This window comes from Elgaria multicarinata, chromosome 2 (assembly GCF_023053635.1).
Source record: "Elgaria multicarinata webbii isolate HBS135686 ecotype San Diego chromosome 2, rElgMul1.1.pri, whole genome shotgun sequence".
Taxonomy (NCBI): domain Eukaryota; kingdom Metazoa; phylum Chordata; class Lepidosauria; order Squamata; family Anguidae; genus Elgaria; species Elgaria multicarinata.
Window position 1 is genome coordinate 121129252 of NC_086172.1, and position 20059 is coordinate 121149310.

Below are 20059 nucleotides of genomic sequence, written 5' to 3' on the forward strand. Positions count from 1 at the left end.
TTGTAGCCTTGCATGAATTTAAGGTGCTAACATGTCTGGGCTATAGAAGACATGGTAGGACCCATCCCTCTGGAACGTTTCTTTGAGAAGTCTGAATATTGAAGTAGCAACAGTGAGAAGTAAGGCTTCTCATGCTAGCCAATATATGTTGACCAAGGATTGTTCATGCATTATAGTGATTGATAGAATTTCCTAGTCTAAGAAAATAGTGAGCTAACATGAGAGTTGGTGGCACATGTGAAAGGATAAATGCATGCTCAGGAGTGTGTGGTTGGTTAAACTTTCCCATGCATTGGATAATCATTGTATATGTCCACCAATAACCTCTTTAGCACTTATTCTGGAGTATTTAGTTCTCAAGAGGTGTATCCTGTCTTATTTACATGCTTTCGTTAACCACATGGGCAGCGTCTTCGTTTTCTTCCATATTTCATAGATGTTGTTTTAAGATATTGGAAACCCAAGCAAATGTTTGATATCTCATTTCTTGCGGTGAAGTAGGATTGCATTCTAGCTAGTGTGCCTCCCTAGTGAAAGAACTCGCCATAGACCTAAAAGGTAGAGGGTAGAGCCAAAGAGAATCTATATTGGCACACTACAAGACTAACATCCATACTTGGTGGGTGATTTGAACAAAAGAAGTGCCTAGGGCTCCATTAAGAAAACATGATCCTGGGCTGCCTTTGCTCCAGCCTTTAAATTGGATATAGATCTAAGGGAATCTCCTTTCAAGTATCTCGTAAATAAGTGGTTTTAAACATATGGGCACACTGCCACCATCAACCCTTAAATAGGGAATGGTATCTGGTACCTGTCATCCTTAGTATTTCACTTGTCATCTATTTTATTGGATAGTAGGGGCTGGGAAAGTACACAGACATTGGTAACCAATTCACTATTCTAACCCTTAAGACATTTCATGAGAGCAAGAGCTGTGGGGTAAGGGTATGAACCTGTTCCCTTTAGTGCAATCATTGTTTTGTTTGATTTCATAGAATCAGAAGTACAGTCTGTCTACGAGTCTCAGTTCCCTAAACCTAATATAGTTGCAGAAATAGGATCGCTATTACAGTTTATTTGGTGAATAATCTGTGTCAGCAATGTGTGTTAAGAGAGGGATGCAGGAAAGAAGTAGAAGTAAACCCCTGGCTCTGTTTCCCTGATTTGCATCACATGCAACCTCAACTTTTCATCACAGACTAGGGCCTCATCTATACCAAGCAGGATACTGCACTATGAAAGCGATATGAAAACGGTATATAAAAGGCAGGAGCCACACCAAGCAGGATATACCAGTATGAAAGCAGTATAGGGTACATGTCAATGGGCCCAACAAGTTGTCAGTGCACTTCAATACCACTATAAAGCAGTAGCGTGGCTCCTGCCTTTTATATACCTCTTCCATAATGCAATATCCTGCTTGGTGAAAATTAGGCCTGGGAAAGCACTTACTCATTCTGGACTATACTCAATACTTCCATCCTGCAACCAACCATTGATTGGTTGCATTCCTATCTCATTCCATGGCCTTTAAGGCCCTTGGGGTGGCTTACAGGTAAGAATAAACACTAATTAGCAAGACAACATTAACAATTAATTTAAATACAGCCATAAACATCTATAAACAGTAATATACCACAGAGCAGAGAAATGGAAAGTTAGCATAAAATAGTTGAGTTTATCTTTCTGAGTGAGAGGTTCTAAAGCAGGAAGTGGGAGGTGAAGCATGACTATTCTAGATATCTAAGTACTTTCGGGGGGGGCGCAGCTATGATGTGTGCTCAGGGGGGCTTATAAGTGTGTCGTCTTCTTTTCTTCCTGAACCTGTTCACCTTTTTCTCTGTAGCCTACTGTCGTTCGGCATCATTGGGTACACAGGAGACGCCAGGAAGGGAAATGCCGACAATGTGGAAAGGTGAGGGAGGAAATGTGTGCATTCATGTGCTTAGCTTGGAAATACGGTGAAGTTGGATTTGGGGTCTGCAAAAAGTTTATCAGGTCAAGAAATCTATAGTTTCTTCTGGGATTCTTATACTACTTGTGCTAGTATAGCAGTCCCCATTGAAGAGAGACTATATTGATTTCTGTTTTCTTATGACGTCTATACCTAACGAGATATCTAATTATCTTTAATGTAATTGAGATTCATAACTACATCTCACTAATGTGTCTTGGTGATTGAGCATTCGCTACTTGACTATTTTCAGAAATGCAGCCAAGTTAGTTTGTTATAAGAAAAATAACAAAAAGTCCTGTATCCTATAAAGACTAAAAAAAAAATAGTGTTTTTATGGCAAGAGCCACATCTCTGATGAAGGACATTTATCTAGAAAAAGCTCATATTTCAATGAATTTACTAGTTTCTAAGGTGTTGTTGTTAGTCAATGGAGCATGAGCTTCTCACTGTGGTGTAAAAAGAAACTAGAAGTGATACCCATCTTTCCCCTTCCTCTCTCTTTCTCTCTGTGCAGGGTTTCCAGCAGAAATTTGCCTTTCACAGCAAGGAGATAGTAGCCATCAGCTGTTCCTGGTGTAAGCAAGCAGTGAGTGCAGCATGTACCTGTTTGCTAAATTCCCATCTCTTTCTAGACATGTGCTCCTCTTTCTTTCTCCCCTCACTTCTATAAGTACTGAAGGGCTCCTTATCGAAGCCTCTGTCAGTGTTTTTTTACTAGCATCTGCATCATGATTTTTCTTCTACAAAAGTGTTCTCTAATATTGGCCCCATTCAGAAGACACCTTAAGCCATGGCTTTAACCATAGTGGTTAAGCCAAAAAGCCGGGCTGTGTTCAGAAGACACCTTAAACCATAGCTTTAACTACAGTGAATAAACCAAAAGGCCTTATTCACTGTGGTTAAAGCCATGGTTTAAGGTGTCTTCTGAACACAGCCTGGCTTTCTGGCTTAACCTCCATGGTTAAACCATAGTTTAAGGTGACTTCTGAATGGGCCCAACATGTCATTCATACATATGGGCCAGTGAGAGAAGCCGGCCTTATTGCCCCCATTTTACAAGTGAGTATCTGAGTTTGGGAGTTAGCGACTTCCTCAGGTTCATCCTGTGAGTGTGAGTGTCCAGCACTTTGGCTGCTCACTGTTTCCCTAATATCCTTTTCTGTCTTCTATATTTCCCTTCTGTCTTTCCCAATAATGTATTTTGCAGGTTGATAGGACTGGAACAGTGAGACATTTCTTAATTCACAGTGACTGCAGGCAGAGGATGGCATTTTTTTTTAATGTTTCTTCTTATAAAAAGCTAGCATAGTAGGGAGAAGCACTTTGCCTTTTTAGCAACCTTGCATCCCGCTATGCTAGTTTTCTACTAGGCAAATGTTTTTAATGCAGAGGGGCATTAAAAAAATCTCCCCACATGCACCTGCATTCTGAATTGGTACAATCCGTTCCATCACCTCAGCCATCTACCAGCTGATTCCCATTCATTCTTCTTTGGAACAGGCTTACAGAAAGCTGTGGTAGGCCCTGACTATGCTGTAGACACTAAGTGGATCTGTTCTTGTACTTCCCTTTCAGTATCACAGTAAAGTTTCATGCTTCATGCTGCAGCACATTGAGGAGCCCTGCTCGCTAGGGGCACATGCTGCGGTTGTCATCCCTCCCACCTGGATTTTGCGGGTCCGGCATCCCCAAGTATGTTGCCTTTCAGGTTTCTTTCCTCTCTAAATCTTTGAAATCAATTCCTCACTTATGTGGCTTCTTCTCTGTCTCTCTCTCTCTCCCTCCCCACTCTAGAACACACTAAAGTCAAGTAAGAAGAAAAAGAGGACATCATTCAAGCGGAAATCCAGCAAGAAGGGGCCTGAGGTCAGAGGTTAGGGTTACGGTGGAGGAGGGCTGAGAACTAGAAGGATGTAAGGAGCAAAGTGAATAATTGGCCAATGGAAAGTATTAGACATTAGACTAAGGCTTTTTATTCTCCAGTGCTTCACTTATGAATGTTGTTAACATGCTGGAGAAAGGGATAGAAAAACACTTTTTAATTGTTCTAATCAACATCACTTGTTTGATTTGCAAATGTTAATGCCAAATTCAAATATGGATATTGCAGCCTTGTATTTAAACATAAGCCTTGTAGCTGTAGGCAACCAGGAATTGCATGCAGGTGAGGCCATGAATTCCATGCAAGCAGGAGTGCAGGCTGGGAAGAGGGTGCATGGAGTGTTAAATCATGACTATTTGTCCAGTTTTACACAATGTGTTTCAATACCATAATGTAGGACTTAGCGACTATAGCATCTGGGGTCCTACAAAAACCCCTTCAGCCCCATGGACAAGAACTCATATTACTTCATTTAGCACTCATAGGTTTGGGCATCTCTTGCAGGAGGGGCGATGGAAACCCTTCGTAATCAAGCCCATCCCAGCACCTCTCATGAAGCCACTGCTGGTGTTTGTGAACCCCAAGAGTGGTGGGAATCAGGTGGGTTTATGTTTTTTTAGCATTCCAGCCTTTTGGCTTCCAACGCATTTGTCTTTTAGCCTCCATCCTTCTGCAATTTGTTTCCTATATTCCTGACTCTTTTTTCTTTCTCGGTTCTTTTAGGGGACAAAGATATTCCAGTCATTTATGTGGTATCTCAACCCTCGGCAAGTTTTTGATCTCAGCCAAGGAGGCCCTAAAGAGGCGTGAGTAGCACTTCAGAGGAGTCTTCGTCCCAGTAGCGATGCCTCATTTCCAGTTGGCACGGGACTGAAATTTCTGGGAAAGTCCCCATGTATTGCATTTGCATCCTGCCTTTCTTCCAAGGAGGACAGAGTGGCACGTCTTCAGTGTCACAACAATACATGGTCTTAGAAAACATGGTTGTGGCATTGTGGAAGCTAAGCAGGTGTGGACCTGGAAGAGGTACCTCTGGGAGCACCATATAAGTGACTAGGAACGTAGGAAGCTGCCCTAAACCCTTGGTCCATCTGGCCCAATATTGTTGACACTGACTGCCAGCAGCTCTCCAGGGTTTCAGCTAGGATTCCTTCCTGGATCTACCTGGAGATGCTGGGGATTGAGCCTGGCACCTGCATGCAAAGCATGTGATCTGCCACTGAGCTGTGACCCCTCTTAAGCAGGGCTTTTCAATCACTGGGACTCGTACTTCCTGACATACTGCAAAATATCACTGGTAAATTCTAAAGGAAAGAGTGGGATAGATGGAATAAACAACCCTGAGAGGCGGAGAGAGAATGACTAAAAGAGAATTACTTCTGCCAGGTGACAAAGCAAGTTTTTACAGCTGAACCTGGATTTCACAGATCCAGCACAACGTTCTATGTGTTGCACTGGCTTTCAGCACTAAAGCACAACACAAAAATTAACTCCTTTAATTGTATTTTCTAACCAGTCGTCTTTCTGCTTCTTAGAAGAGGGAGAGCCTAACAATTTTGAGCTGAGACCCAGGAGGGAATACCCAGAGATCTAAGCTACATAAGCCAAAGCACAGTCCTTCCCAGTACCTCCTTTTTGTGACTTGTGCAAACTGCTCCCTCAAACAGAACAAAGACACTGATTGTTGTGCCAGGCTGAGGAATGATTCTAAAGACAGGCAGTGCTGGGGAACATGGGTGGGAGTGTACTGTTGCACCAAGTCCTGCTTTGTTGGTCCCTGTCTGACAGCTGGTTGGCCACTGTGTGAACAGAGTGCTGTACTAGATGGACCCTTGGTCTGATCCAGCATGGCACTTCTAATTTTCTTAAGAAAAATGGGTTCTTTTTGGTTCTTACTCAGCTTCTTTGCTATACACTGTAAATGTACATTTCAAAAGGTTCTGTGGCAACAAGGTTCACCCCCCAATGAATTTTCGTCCAGTGGACAGGGTTGTGATTCACACTGCTCATTCCACTCTCCCCTTTTAACCGCTATGCCTTCTGGGTTTTGTGCAGGTTGGAGATGTATCGTAAAGTGCACAACCTACGGATCCTGGCCTGTGGAGGAGATGGTACGGTAAGTGACCATTGATCCCTTTAGTGCTTGATGAGATGGATCTTTAGTGCTAAGAAGGGATGGAGCAATACACGATAGAAGCAAAACTTGGATCTCTGCCCATTGATCTTTCTGAAGAGAAGCATGGTTCCACCAAGGTTTATAATGCAGCTGTAATCATTTATCTGTGAGCACCATTTATATTAGTCGATTATTAGAATGGCTGGTGGGCCAGGGTCAGTCAGCTGGGTGGCAGCTTTTAAGACCCACTATCCTACAGTATCCATTCAACATATCACTCCGATTTAAACTATGAGCTGCTGCTTCTGCCAATCCTTATTATTTCCAGATATCTATTTTGTTTGGTTTAGGCTAATCATTGCCAGCCTGGATTAATTGGGACCACATAGATGATGGCCTAAGCACCCATGTGGTGTTCCACCAGTACTTAACCCCTTCCCTTTCATCACTTTTTTTGATTTGTTGTATGTTGGTATATGTAGGAAATATAGAGGAGGATCCAACAGGTGGCCTTCCTTTGGATCCTGCCCATTGTCAGTGGCAGAAGCAAAAGCAAAGGCGCTGCAAACTTCCAGCAGAATTTCTGTCTAAATCCCTGATGTCTTTCCTGGCTGAATAGGTGGGATGGATACTCTCCATCTTGGACCAGTTACGCCTGAACCCTCCGCCTCCTGTGGCTATCCTTCCTCTGGGGACAGGAAATGACCTGGCAAGAACGCTGAACTGGGGTGGGGTAAGACTTTGTTAATTCAATACCAATTCAATACTTGACTGAGTTCCAGGTCAGCACTGTAAGCAAGTTCAAATTTGAGATTGAACAGAAGTAACATGTATTCACTATCTTGCCTCAGTCCCTCACGGAGTACATCTCAACCCACAGGGTTACACAGATGAGCCCTTGTCAAAGATCCTATCGCACGTAGAAGAAGGGGAGATTGTGCAGCTTGACCGCTGGAATCTACAGGTAGAACCAAATCCTGAGGCAAACCTTGAAGAGAAGGATGAGACGGCTACGGACAAGGTGACCCCAAAATGCCATCAGCACTAAACACAAAGTTAATATCCTGCACATTTAGGTCAACTGCCATCCCCAAAGAAGAATGCTTAATATGTGTCTCTGTGGGGTTTTTTTTTTTGCATAGTGGGTCAGATATAAGAACAAATTGTTTAAACATAACGAGAAATGTTAAGAGTTATGGCAGGGGGGAAAATAAAACGTGGTTGGAAAGCTTGTTCTAGGACTATAGATGTATAGAAGGCCCCTCTCAGTACCATGATATTCGAGGAACTTGATTGACCAATGCCTGTTAGTTATCATGTAGCTACCATTTCTCCCCATCAGTCACCTCATAGGGAGGAGAATTTCTATTCACTGAGTTCTACTTTGCTTGCTTAGTTACATCCAGGTATCTATAAACTATTGAAAAGTCATCTCTCTTTCATAGTGCTCTTTTTATCTGTTTCAGCTCCCTCTTGATGTCTTCAACAATTATTTCAGCCTTGGTTTTGATGCTCGGGTGACGCTGGAATTCCATGAATCCAGAGGTAAATGGCAACAAATTTGGGGATGTCGCTGATGCTCACAGAGCACCAAATAGATAGATAGATATTTGGGAGGGGGTATGTCTTATCTTTGTTTTTTGGAGGTAATGAGCTGAAAACAGAAGGGTTGTTACTTGCCTAACAACAACAACAATACATTTATTGCTCAATCCACAGATCGTTGCAACACATACAAACTTGACATTTTACTATACTACATATGGTAAAAATTAAAAATTAAAATTACAGAGCTATCAAATACGTAACATGCATTACTGAAATGATAGTAAAATGGGAGCACAGCAGACATACAGAAACCTTTAATTACTTCTCAGTGACATTTCATTTTTATCTCTGAATTTTTATAACAACTCACACCAATAGTATCTAAAAACTTTGCTCTACATCTATTAGCTTTTACTGCAAATAGTGCAACCCTTTGTATCACATATGGGTCGGTTGAATGTAGTAAATAACATTACATTACATTTTTATTTATTTATTTATTTAAGGATTTTTATGCTGCCATTCAGCCAAAAAAGGCTCTCATGGCGGCTTACAAAAGTATTTCTTGACAGTCCCTGCCCACAGGCTTACAATCTAAAAGACATGACACAAAAGGAAAGGGGATTGGGAGGGAGGAGGAGGAGGAGGGAAAGGAAAGCAAATTCAGGCACTACAATCTTAGTTGGAAAGTTCAGCAGTTACAGGTGACAGCAGGAGGGAGGGGGCTCTCAGCTGGAGCTGGACCCAGGCATGGTGGAGAGGTGCCTGGCTGCTGCTTCCTCCCTCACTGGTGGCCTCTGCAGAGACAGTTGACAGCAGGAGGGAGGGGGCTCTCAGCTGGAGCTGGACCCAGGCACAGTGGAGAGGTGCCTGGCTGCTGCTTCCTCCCTCACTGGTGGCCTCTGCAGAGACAGTTGACAGCAGGAGGGAGGGGGCTCTCAGCTGGAGCTGGACCCAGGCATGGTGGAGAAATGCCTGGCTGCTGCTTCCTCCCTCACTGGTGGCCTCTCCAGAGACAGTTGACAGCAGGAGGGAGGGGGCTCTCAGCTGGAGCTGGACCCAGGCACAGTGGAGAGGTGCCTGGCTGCTGCTTCCTCCCTCACTTGTGGCCTCTGCAGAGACAGTTGACAGCAGGAGGGAGGGGGCTCTCAGCTGGAGCTGGACCCAGGCACGGTGGAGAGGTGCCTGGCTGCTGCTTCCTCCCTCATTGGTGGCCTCTCCAGAGACAGTTGACAGCAGGAGGGAGGGGGCTCTCAGCTGGAGCTGGACCCAGGCACGGTGGAGAGGTGCCTGGCTGCTGCTTCCTCCCTCACTGGTGGCCTCTGCAGTGACAGTTGGTAGCAGGAGGGAGGGCGCTCTGAGCTGGAGCTGGACCCAGGCACAGTGGAGAGGTGCCTGGCTGCTGCTTCCTCCCTCACTGGTGGCCTCTCCAGAGAGAGTTGGTAGCAGGAGGGAGGGGGCTCTCAGCTGGAGCTGGACCCAGGCACGGTGGAGAGGTGCCTGGCTGCTGCTTCCTCCCATGATTTTCCTTATCACCCCTGTATTTCACTTTCTTTAAAAAAAGGCTCCAAATAACTTTTTCTTATATCCGTATATAAGGGACAGTCAAATACATAATGTGCTATGTCCTAACAAGCACAGTTGTGGGGAGGGAGGCGAACATGACAGTGAATTGAAAACAGTTGGCTTGGAAGTCCCATGGACGTCTCTCTGTTCAACAGAAGGGGTAAAACAAGGGTGGACAACTTGTGGCCCTCCAGATGTTTTGGCCAAACACAAGTTATTGTTAATGCTGAACTAACACTAGGCCCCTACATTGTGGCAAGGGATTGTCAGCTTTGCAGATAGCTTCTCTGCTGATTTTGTTCCGGTAGGGATGGTGTGCATATAGAGAAAGTGCTGCTGAAAATGCACTGTGGAGTCGGTGGGGGAGGAGTGGAACTTCGCTCTTTGAGAACAAGTAACCGATAACTAATTTATTTTTCCAGAGGCCAATCCAGAGAAATTTAACAGCCGGTTTCGGAATAAAATGTTCTATGCTGGGGTGAGTTCATCAGGATATTCTGTCGTGTGCCAATCAACCATTTCTGCCCTGTTTTCACAGTAGCACATCAGAAGGCAGATCCCATTGTAATGTAATCTCATTCCAGGCATGCTTTTGGAATGATACCTATGGGGAGGGAGGGATACATGTTTAAAGTGTTTTGTCAGAATTGGAAATCTACTGAGAATTGATGGTCATTGCTAGAATTTGGGGAGGAAAGAGGGAGAAATGCTGGTTTAATGGTATACGGACAGACAGCAATGTCAAGGCTGTGTCAAGAAAAGCAGTTTGAGGAACTTGGATGAGACTAGCACTGAGCCAAACGTTCCACATGAAACTTTTTCCACAAAAAATTAGGATGTGGAGATTGTGGGCAAAAGGGGGGAAAATCTAGATTTTCTTTTCAGGTACATAGGGCTTACTGGGGAAAGTGGTGGTGGTTTCCCTCTCTTCTTACTTTAAAGTTTGCCATCTCCCTACAATAGCTGAAAAGACACACACACACACGAGGCACACTTTTCTGGCCCTTGAATGGGGCTTTGAAGGGGGGGGCATTTTTAACTCAACATGAGATGCAACTGGGGGGAAGGGAGTCTTGATATTACACCAAAGTCACATAGGTGCTTTGGTCACCAAGTCAAGTGTGCATCAGGATCTGTGCTCATTTTTAGTATGGTCAGAACCAGACAGAGTATCAGTGTAGGGAGCACTCAGGAGTATGTTGGTGTGTTGCCCCATGCTACATTACTACATTTCTTACATTACTCCTGTACAACTGCAACCTTATTCTACTATTTTGTCTGCTTCGCCTAAAGCATGAAAATAACAGCACAAACACAACTCAAGTAAAGGTTGGCTGAAATCCATCTGCCTTCTCTGCTTCTGCTTAGGTCGGGGTTGGGCTAGTGCAGGGTCAACCTCCTTGTGCTAATTTGGTGTTGTCGTTTTTTTCTGCTGGCAGACGGCATTCTCTGATTTCCTCATGGGGAGCTCCAAAGACTTAGCAAAACATATCAAAGTGGTGGTGAGTGTGTTATGGGGCTGATGGGTTCTTTGAGAGCATTAACGAGAGAAGTTTATTGGCTGGGATGAAGAGGTCAGTTGTTACCCTGAAAAGCATCTGAGAAACATGTTAGCCTCAGAAATGGTCTCTTGTCTTGAGAGGGTGTGAGAATTCCCCACACACACACACAACACAGAGGATTGAGAAAGCACTGGAAGTTATACGAACATAAGAGTCATGCTGGATCAGACCAAGGGTCCAATCCAGCATTCCGTTCACACAGTGGCTAACCAGCTCTAGAACAGGAACCTGCGGGCAGGACATGAGTGCCATAGCACCCTCCTGCTTATGCTCCCCAGGAACTGGTGTTGAGAGGTATACTGCCTCTGATACGGAAGGTAACATATAGCCATCCTGACAAGTAGCCATTGATATCCTTCTTGTCTATGAATCTCCCCAGTCCCCTTTTAAAGCTATCCATATTGGTAGCCATCACTACATCTTGTGGTAGTGAGTTCCACAGTTTAACTATGCGCTGTGTGAAGAAGGATTTCCTTTCATCTGTCCTGAATCTCCCACAAATTAGCTCCATAGGATGACCCAGGCTCTAATATTATGAGAAAGGAGGTTCTTCCCCATTTTAGCCAGGCTTGGCAAGCTGACTGTTGCTTCTTCTTTTTTTCATTAGTGTGATGGGACAGACCTGACACCCAAAATCCAAGATCTGAAGCCTCAGTGTCTTGTCTTCCTAAACATTCCAAGGTAAGTGATTGCCTTCTCTGCCAGAGAAGCACAGAGCATTTGAAATTAAATGTCTCCTCCCCCTCTCTGAATCTCCCTCTGATTTCCATGGGCCAGGATTCAAGGTCTGCTACGATCTGTCCCTAATAGTACTTCCCTTACTCCTGTCCATTTGCAGGTACTGTGCAGGCACCATGCCTTGGGGGAACCCTGGAGAGCACCACGACTTTGAGCCCCAACGCCATGATGATGGCTGCCTTGAGGTCATTGCCTTCACCATGACATCCCTGGTAAGTCATCCCAGTTGGTGAATGGTTGGTGAAACAGGTTCAAGACATGGTTCATAGTACCCAGAAGGGCTGACTGAGACACTGTCTCACTGTCCCCTCCCTGGGCAAACAGCCCCTCTTGGCCTCTGCCACACTTCTGGATAACTTCTGGATATAACCCAAACAAACATGTATGTATATGTAAGCAGTCACTAAGCCAGGAATTGGGAACCTTTTTCAGCCCGAGGGCTGAGTGGTTTCGAGCAAGCATATTTTTTTGGGGGGGGGGCACATGCCAGCAGTGGGTGAGGCCCCACTGGTGGTATGTGGCCCTGCAACATCATTGTCCAGACCCTAGACCCCAGGCACACAGAGCCAGAGAGCTGCTCCACACAAGTGATTAATTGCACTCTTGTGACTGGGTACTTTTCATGACGTCGTCTACCTCCGATGCCTCTCCTACTGTTTTCAAGTGGGAATCCATCATTTTATAAAACCCTGAAAATACAGCAATAAATGGGAAACGTGCTGTAAAACAGCACCATCTGCTGGCAGTAGAATCAAAACACGTGGGAAGGAACGGCCAAAAACAGTGGTGGGTGAGGAGTGTGTATTGTGGCAATCTTTAAACCCATGAAGACTCCAGAAGACAAAGCCCCAGTAAAGCTGTGGATTTTTTCTGAATGGGGAGAAGCTCACAGACTCAAACCCTCCCCCGCTGCACTGATTTCAATGGGGGGGGGGGGTGTGAATTAATCCCCCATTGAAATAATCTACTGATTTTAATGGGGAAGGGGTGACTTTTCGAGGAGGATGACCGTAGTATTGGGGAAGGGGGAGCTAGCCCTTCCCTCCCCAGCAGCCACCTCCCACCCACTGCAATTAGGCTTTTTAAAAAGCCTCCATTGGCACCAGTGGAGACTTTTTAAAAGCATAAATGCAGCGTGGGGGGTGAGCAGAGAGGCTGCCCTCAGCACCAATCAGAGATGAGAAAAGCTGTCAGGATAAATGGGGACTTCCCATGGGCTATGTTAGTCCTGTGGACCATCCCTGCGCTATGCCTTAGCTAGTTGACAAGGACAGTGTTAACCTCTCTATCTGTTACACCACCGTCAGCTTGCCTGGATAACTATCTGATGCAAGCATTGTGCATTCTGCTTTTACAATTGCAGGTTCAAGTCTTTGAAGGGCTCCTTGTAGAGAGCTTCAGCTATTGGGCGGTATAGAAATGCAATAAATAAATAAATAATGCCTTGTCCATGTAAGGTCCCTGGATCATTTCTTAGACTCTCCATGGAAAGCTGGTGTCCCCCATGGATGTACCCCTTGGCTCTTGCTAAGCCCCGCTGCGCTTTTTTTAAATTTAAATTTGATGTATTTATTTTGGTTTCAATGGGACCTCTTTTTGCAATGCAGATTGCTAGCCCATGAGACCCAATCCAGATTGGGACCACAAAGGATTAAAGCTGCCTTAACCCTGCTGTTAAATCCTGATCCAGATCCCCTGTGCTGGCAATTTGCATTACAAAAAGAGATCTCGCTGTCCCAGCAGGCCTATCCAGTGAAATTTTAGGATGTTTTCAGGATGTTTTAATCATGTATGCTATGTTTTTAATAAGTTTTTAATGTGTTTTATATTCACTGTTGTTCCCCGCCTCGATCCAAGTGGAGAGGCGAGTAAGAAATATATTATTATTATTATTATTATTATTATTATTATTATTATTATTATTATTATTATTATTGGGCTGCTTCTTCCTAGTAGAATGAACTGAGACCATTTTGGAAACCAAGTTCTATTCACACATGATCTGCTGCTGACGTTGGGTCCTGGCCGTCCTTCCTGTTCATGCTGTTCTTTCTTTTGCAGGCAGCACTGCAGGTGGGTGGCCACGGAGAGCGGTTGCACCAGTGCCGGGAGGTGCTGCTCACCACAACCAAGGCCATCCCCATGCAAGTGGACGGAGAGCCCTGTAAACTGGGGCCTTCCTGTATCCGCATTTCCCTGCGCAACCAGGCCAACATGGTGCAGAAGACCAAGAGGCGCAATTCCATGCCTCTACTTAACGAGTACGTTCTACCTGACATGGGGGCCATCCCCAAGGCTTTGGTGCAAGAGACAAAGGTGGCCTCACCTGTTCAAAGTATAAACCTTTACACCATGGTGGGCCTCTGCCTTGCTAACTTTGCAGCTTCCCGTTCCTTTAGCAGGGGCATGTATTGTGATCTCAAGCTTTGCTTGAGTTTAGCTCAGTTGGATTTCTGTCCCATTATATCTCAAAGGTTTGTGCTGGATTACAGTGCACCGGAAACTATCTAAAAAAATCAAGTTCCAATACCATAAAATTATAACATGTGTAACATTTAATGAAATCTGACAGAATTAGAATCTCTACAAACAACGAAACTGTGCTGTATTGAATCTTCTGAAGTGGGGAGAACACTGAAGCTCAGCTCCCTCTCCCCACTCCCTGAAAACATAACCATCTATTTATAATGGTTTTATCTGGAAGATTCAGCCTTATCCAAGGAAACACTTGAAAGAAGGGTGGAGAAAGCAGGGTCATGTGAGCCCACAGAGAGGTGTGTGAGGAAATAAAATTCCTTCAGTGCCCCATTTTGTGGGGGGAGTGGAGATAATTTCCAGACACTGACAATCACCACAAGATTTTGGGCGCACAGCTTCCGATATTGCATTTCTAGCACATGCAATATCCCTTCTAGGCAAGCTGAGCCTCTTATCCAGAGTACATCTGCACAGTTGCTTGTTACGTTTCCATTTGGCACTATGTGGTATCATAGTGCTAAAGTGGCAAAATTAGCCTCCATCATCAACTCTGCTCCCATATGAAACCTACACTGGTCTCTTGCCTGATTGCATTGTCCACGGGACTCTGTTGCAAAATTCTATTGTTATCACATCAATGAAAATTCCCAAAGAAACCAGGAGTTGTGGCTCCCTTTGATTTGGCCTGTCTGCTTTGTAAGTCTAGGGTGGTAGTACAGCTAGTACTATGGGAGAAAAATCATGTGGGCACAGGGATGTCCTGTGTGGCCTTCTGATTTTTCCTCTGCATTTTGAAGGACTTGTTTCAGCATGCCCACTTTAGTGCTAATGAACTGATGCCAAAGTAGGGGGAACGTCCATGCAGATACCAAGCATTTCACATTATCTCCAGTGGGAGTTGGGTACGCTTGATACAACTGTTGCTTTGAATTTTTGTCCGCAAGCAAGTTAATACATTTTTAAAGGAAATTATATAATGATACTCCTAATAGCTGTTGTCATTAAGGAGCCTTTTCTGTCGCCTTTGGGGATTTTCCCAGCCTGTAGCTCCCCCCACCCTGCCATCCTCCCCTTACCCCTTTCTGTGGTTCAGCCCTGACTCTCCCATCACTTTTCCTTCCTGCTATGCCAACAGTCAGCAGCCAGTTCCAGAACGGCTGAGAATCCGCGTAAGCCGAATCGGCATGCACGACTATGAGGCACTTCACTACGACAAAGAGAAGCTCAAGGAAGCATGTGAGTAGTTGGCGACTTAGCCCAGGCTGATGGTGCCTGTTTAGATAAGGGAATAAAGCAATCTGTAGGAATATTGTGGGGCTTAGGACCATTAATTTATAGCTGCACACATTTGGACACAGCAAAGCAGCATGGGCACGTGACTGCTGTCTCCTCAAACACTCGCTGCCACCTCCCAGCCTCTGCTGCCTGAGGCAGCTGCCTCACTCTGCCCAATGGTTGGGCCAGCCCTGGCGTAGCGATTTTGTCCAGGGGATGCTTTTAGACCAATAGTTTCCCATGACCGTTGTGACATGGTAAGGTGCTTAAAAATACTGCAGCATGTATGTGGCCTGCATTATGAATTGTCTCATAGCTTTTGCTCAGCGAATATTTCACAGATATTCTTAGCAGGCTGACTGATGTTTGCTGACCGTATGTCTTCACCTTTCAGCTGTGCCCCTGGGAATTATAGTTGTGCCAGGAGACAGTGACCTGGAGTTATGCCGGACCCACATTGAGAGGCTTCAGGAGGTGAGATGCTACAAAGTCTTGGAAGCAGGGGACGATGGTATAATTTTACTACTGTTTAAGTGGTATAGCATTGGAATAATCCTACTACTATAGCATTTGTACTTCCCCAATGGCAATTACTCCTAGTCTGAAGTGTAATGCTCGCATGAAGAGCGGTAGTTACCCCTGCTCCCAACTCATGGCATACAAAGGAACAGAAATGGGTTTAGTTATTTCTCTTTGCTTAGGCTCAGAGTGGGTCAGAATCAGGGGTACTGAACTTCTTTCCACCCAAAAGCCAAATTCAATTTCAAGATGTTCTCCAGGGTGTGGTGTGGTGTGTGGAATTCCAGCAGTGGGCATGGCCAAAGGCAAAATGGCTGACCAAAAATACCATCAATTCAACCTTAGAAGAAGCATTTCAACTTTTTAGAATTGGGAAACAAGCGGGGGTGGGGGGGACGTGCAAAAGCTAAGAAACCACCAAACGATCTGCTGTTGAGGGAAACGTGGCCATTTGGGGAACATTTGTTTTTAACTGTGTATATTTATTGTTTTATACTGCAAGTTTTTATTTGTACGCCGCCCTGAGATCTTCGTGATATAGGGCGGGATATAAATATTTTAAATAAATAAAATAAATAAACTCTGGAGGGCCAGATTGGGACCCCAGGCAGGCTGGATTTGGCCCAAGGGCTTGAGGTTCAACCCCTGGTCTAGACTCTTATTTCTTACATTTCCAATCAAAGAAAGCTGGATAGCTGGTAACCTGCCGCTTTCAAAAGGGGAACACATGAACAAAACCAGGAGTAATGAAGCTGGACATTGTGTGCAGAATAGTTTTGGCAAAAGGGAAGTAGAGTATTCTTTGTAAGCTTACCCTAGGAATTTGATTGAAGGGACGTACATAAATATCCATAACAAATAAATAAGTAGTTGATGTAATCCAAGGAGGTAACTGTTTTGGGGGTGGGGGGAGGAAGTAAGTGCAAATTCATTCCCATGCTTATATGGCTGGCAAAATATTCCAAATAGGGGGAAAATACAGTTCTAACAAATGTTTTGCAAAGTAATAACTGACTCATTCCTCAAATCTGGAGAGAATTTCAATCAGCAAGGATTTTGCCTAGTGTTTACTTTACATGGATTTCTATTCTGCCTTAATCCAAAAGCTCAGGGCTGTGCAGCCTGCAGTTCTGAGAGGAACTTGCACTTTACCCCCGCAAAGGCTGCATAAATGACCCAACAAATTCCTTTTAGCTGGGAAATCCTGCTGTCTTCCCGCTTTGGCTGAACCAAGTGAATGCATGGAGAAGGCCCACCCTCTAGAGCTTGATTATGAAGGAACTGAGATGGTGGTTCAGCATTCCATAAGCTCCCACCAGCCCCTTTCTCTTCCTTCCCTACATTTCTGATTCACCCTTTGTCCAGCATTTAGGTGTCAGCCAGGTAACGAAGCAGGCAGCACTGGATATAGATAATGTTCGGCGTTAGAAGAAACCTGAACCTCTCCAGCTTTACAGTGGTCAATAGACAATTATAGGCAGCAGCAGTGGCTAAATGGTTCCACCTGGGAGGGACTGGCGTAGCCTATCTGCTGTGAAATGACGGCACTAGGGGCTGCTGTTAGCTCGTGGCTTCTTCTTAGCACACAATTTCACTGCTCCCTTTTCCCTTCCTTCGGAATCTCTGTATCACATTTCAGACCCTTTGCCTGCAGTGGCTTGTAAACTCACAGACTAATTGCATTACACGGACTAATATGGGTATGGTGAAGGCTGGCTGCTCAAGAAGGTGTGAGGGACACCCTACAGATCCCTATGGGAGAGATGCAGGCGCATCATAACTGTTGTGATAACCTAGCTCCTTCCCTTTCCACAGGATTTCCCTCCATGCCCTTCCGCTATTCAGGGTCTATTTCCTCAGGTGTGTATCTTCTGCCTCTGTCCTTCGCCGGCAGCCTCTTCTTTCCCCTTTCCTCTGTCGTGCATGATCAGCCTGCATCCGTATCTGTCCAGTGACATTCCCTGCATCTGTGCTGAGCCATATGCCTGTGCTCTACCTCTCTGCCTACCTGTTTTTGTCAAAACACACATGCTGTATTTGGTCCATCTGAGCTCTTTGTGCAGAACGTAGCCAGAAAAGATTTATAAAAGTGGGGGGCCGGATGGAAAAGGACTTGGGGGAACTGATTCTTTTGGCTTATTTTGATGCAGGAAGGGGAAGGAGCCAAACCAAAGACACTGTCATGCCAGAAGCTGTCTCCCAAGTGGTGTTTCCTGGACTGTGAGTACATATGTACATGAGGATGGGGGTTGTGTGTGTGTGTGTGTGTGTGTGTGTTTATTTATTACATTTCTATACTGTCCCATAGCCGAAGCTCTCTGGGCAGTTTACAAAGATTAAACATTAATAATTAAAAATCTGTATACAAAATTTAAAACCATAAAAGCATAAAAACAGAAAATAATGAAGTCTGCCTTTTTTGTCCCTTAAACACCACATTTTTTCATATGCAACTTCATGCAGAGTTAATCAATGATCTCCTAATAATTTAATCTCCTAGTATTTTTTATATATATATATATATATATATATATATATATAAACACACACACACACACACACACACACACACACACACACACACTATAATCCAGGGATGGGCAACTTGTCCAGATGTTTTGGCTTACAACTCCCTAGCTCAGTGGTAGAGCTCATGCTTTGCATGCAGAAGATCCTAGTTTTGATTCCTGGCATCTCTACTTAGGACTAGGAAAGAAATCCTGCCTGAAACCATGGAGAGCTATTGCTGTCCATCAGTGTCAAAATACCAGGCTGGATGGACCAATGGCCTGACTCAGTATAAGGCCGCTTCCTGTGTTCCTAGCTCGCGTCACCCCTCACCATTGACTACGTTGACTAGGGCCGATGGGAATTATAGGCCAAAACATCTGGAGGGCCACAGGTTGCCCACCCCAGCTATAGTCAATAGGTGGTGCATCAAAGGTTCCACTGTCTAATGCTACCATCTTGGAGGAATTTGTTGCCAGTGACATGGACTCTGTAATGGAAAATCTTTCTTTGTTTTCTGTATTTCCATATTTCTTTTGTGTAGAGCCCAAATAGCACTGGGTGGTACATTTTAGACATGTCAGTTGTTCCCTATTGCCTTTTGTAGCCTTCCTTTTGCTACTCCAGGGTGCAGAGGAAGCTGCCTTATGCCGAATCACACTATTGATCCATCTAGCTCAGTTTTGTCTACCCTCGCTTGCAGCGGCTCCCCAGGATTTCAGACAGGGATCTTTGGAGATGCCAGAGATTGAACCTGGGATCTTCTGCTTGCAAATTGGGCTCTACCATGGCGCTTATGGACCCAGATCTGGCTGAGACATGTCGGTGGGGGAGGGACAGGCCTGGTCTAACTCCCACTAAATTCCTGCACCTAGTGTACCTGCTGGTATCAGTCCTATATTGAATTTCATTTAGTTAGTGAATCGCCACTTAGGACCACAGAGATCTTAGCTTGTAAATCCAGCAAAAGTGAGCCCCTTGAGAATATCCCATGCCCAGAGGCAGTCGCGTCTGGGCAAAGTCCCCTCAGTTGAATTTTAGCTGAAGTCAACTGGCTACTTTGTCTCCTGGTTTATCCTTTCTTGCTACATAAAATATACATGTGAGGAAGGCTTTACAATTTCTAGGCGATGGCGGGGAGACAACTAGGCCCATGAACAGTGTGTTTTTGAGCCAGTAAGGATCTGAGTGAAATCTCATCCCTGGCTATGGTGGTGGGGTGGGGTGGGGTAGAGAATGTTTTCCAGAGGCATGTGCCTGTTTGGTGCATTCTCTTCCCCTCCTTATTGTTTTATTATGATTTTATTAGAATGTAAGCCTATGCGGCAGGGTCTTGCTATTTACTGTTTTACTCTGTACAGCACCATGTACATTGATGGTGCTATATAATTAATAATAATAATAATAATAATAATAATAATAATAATAATAATAATAAGATGGGCCTGCTACGGACAGTACTTCCAGGCCTGCACACCTGTAGTGTTGTTCTGTTGTGTTCTCAACCTGAAGCTTCATAGTTAATTCCCATTCCTTAACTCAAATGTCAAGTGACAGTCTCCCTCTGATCTGTCATAACAATACCTTTAGGTCATTTTTGCTCAGTACTTCAGAGCTCAGGAGGTGCTAGATTGAAATTACGCCACTCAGTAGCCCATGTTTAATTATTTTTAACTTCGAACTCAGGGTAGGGCCATAGTTCAGGGGTAAAAGCTCATGCGTTACTTGCGGATGGACCCAGCTTCAACCAGTGGCATCTCCAGGCCAGGCTGGGAAACAACCCTGTCTGATACCTTGGAGAGCCACTGGCAGCACTACTGAGGTAAATGGACCAATGGACCAAGAAGGCTGTTTCCTGTGTTCCAAAATACTAAAACCTAGGCCAGGCCTCAAGATGAGAGATTGCTGAG

At 44.7% G+C, this 20059-nt stretch overlaps 1 protein-coding gene across 5 annotated transcripts in view; it reads left to right on the forward strand.

The window, feature by feature from the left end:
* DGKZ (diacylglycerol kinase zeta) overlaps positions 1–20059 on the forward strand; it is a 118857-nt gene that overhangs the window by 69462 nt on the left and 29336 nt on the right. For 4 of the 5 annotated variants that reach the window (XM_063117465.1, XM_063117466.1, XM_063117467.1 and 1 more), the window contains 19 exons: positions 1847–1915; positions 2472–2543; positions 3533–3649; positions 3752–3823; positions 4344–4439; positions 4563–4645; positions 5895–5955; positions 6575–6688; positions 6836–6976; positions 7422–7500; positions 9492–9547; positions 10509–10571; positions 11239–11312; positions 11470–11581; positions 13431–13630; positions 14983–15083; positions 15517–15596; positions 17457–17501; positions 17792–17861. In XM_063117465.1, the coding sequence (XP_062973535.1) occupies positions 1847–1915; positions 2472–2543; positions 3533–3649; positions 3752–3823; positions 4344–4439; positions 4563–4645; positions 5895–5955; positions 6575–6688; positions 6836–6976; positions 7422–7500; positions 9492–9547; positions 10509–10571; positions 11239–11312; positions 11470–11581; positions 13431–13630; positions 14983–15083; positions 15517–15596; positions 17457–17501; positions 17792–17861 (1705 nt within the window). Of the gene's footprint in view, positions 1–1846; positions 1916–2469; positions 2544–3532; positions 3650–3751; positions 3824–4343; positions 4440–4562; positions 4646–5894; positions 5956–6574; positions 6689–6835; positions 6977–7421; positions 7501–9491; positions 9548–10508; positions 10572–11238; positions 11313–11469; positions 11582–13430; positions 13631–14982; positions 15084–15516; positions 15597–17456; positions 17502–17791; positions 17862–20059 lie in introns of those variants that run through there. The other variant, XM_063117469.1, reaches the window with a different exon arrangement.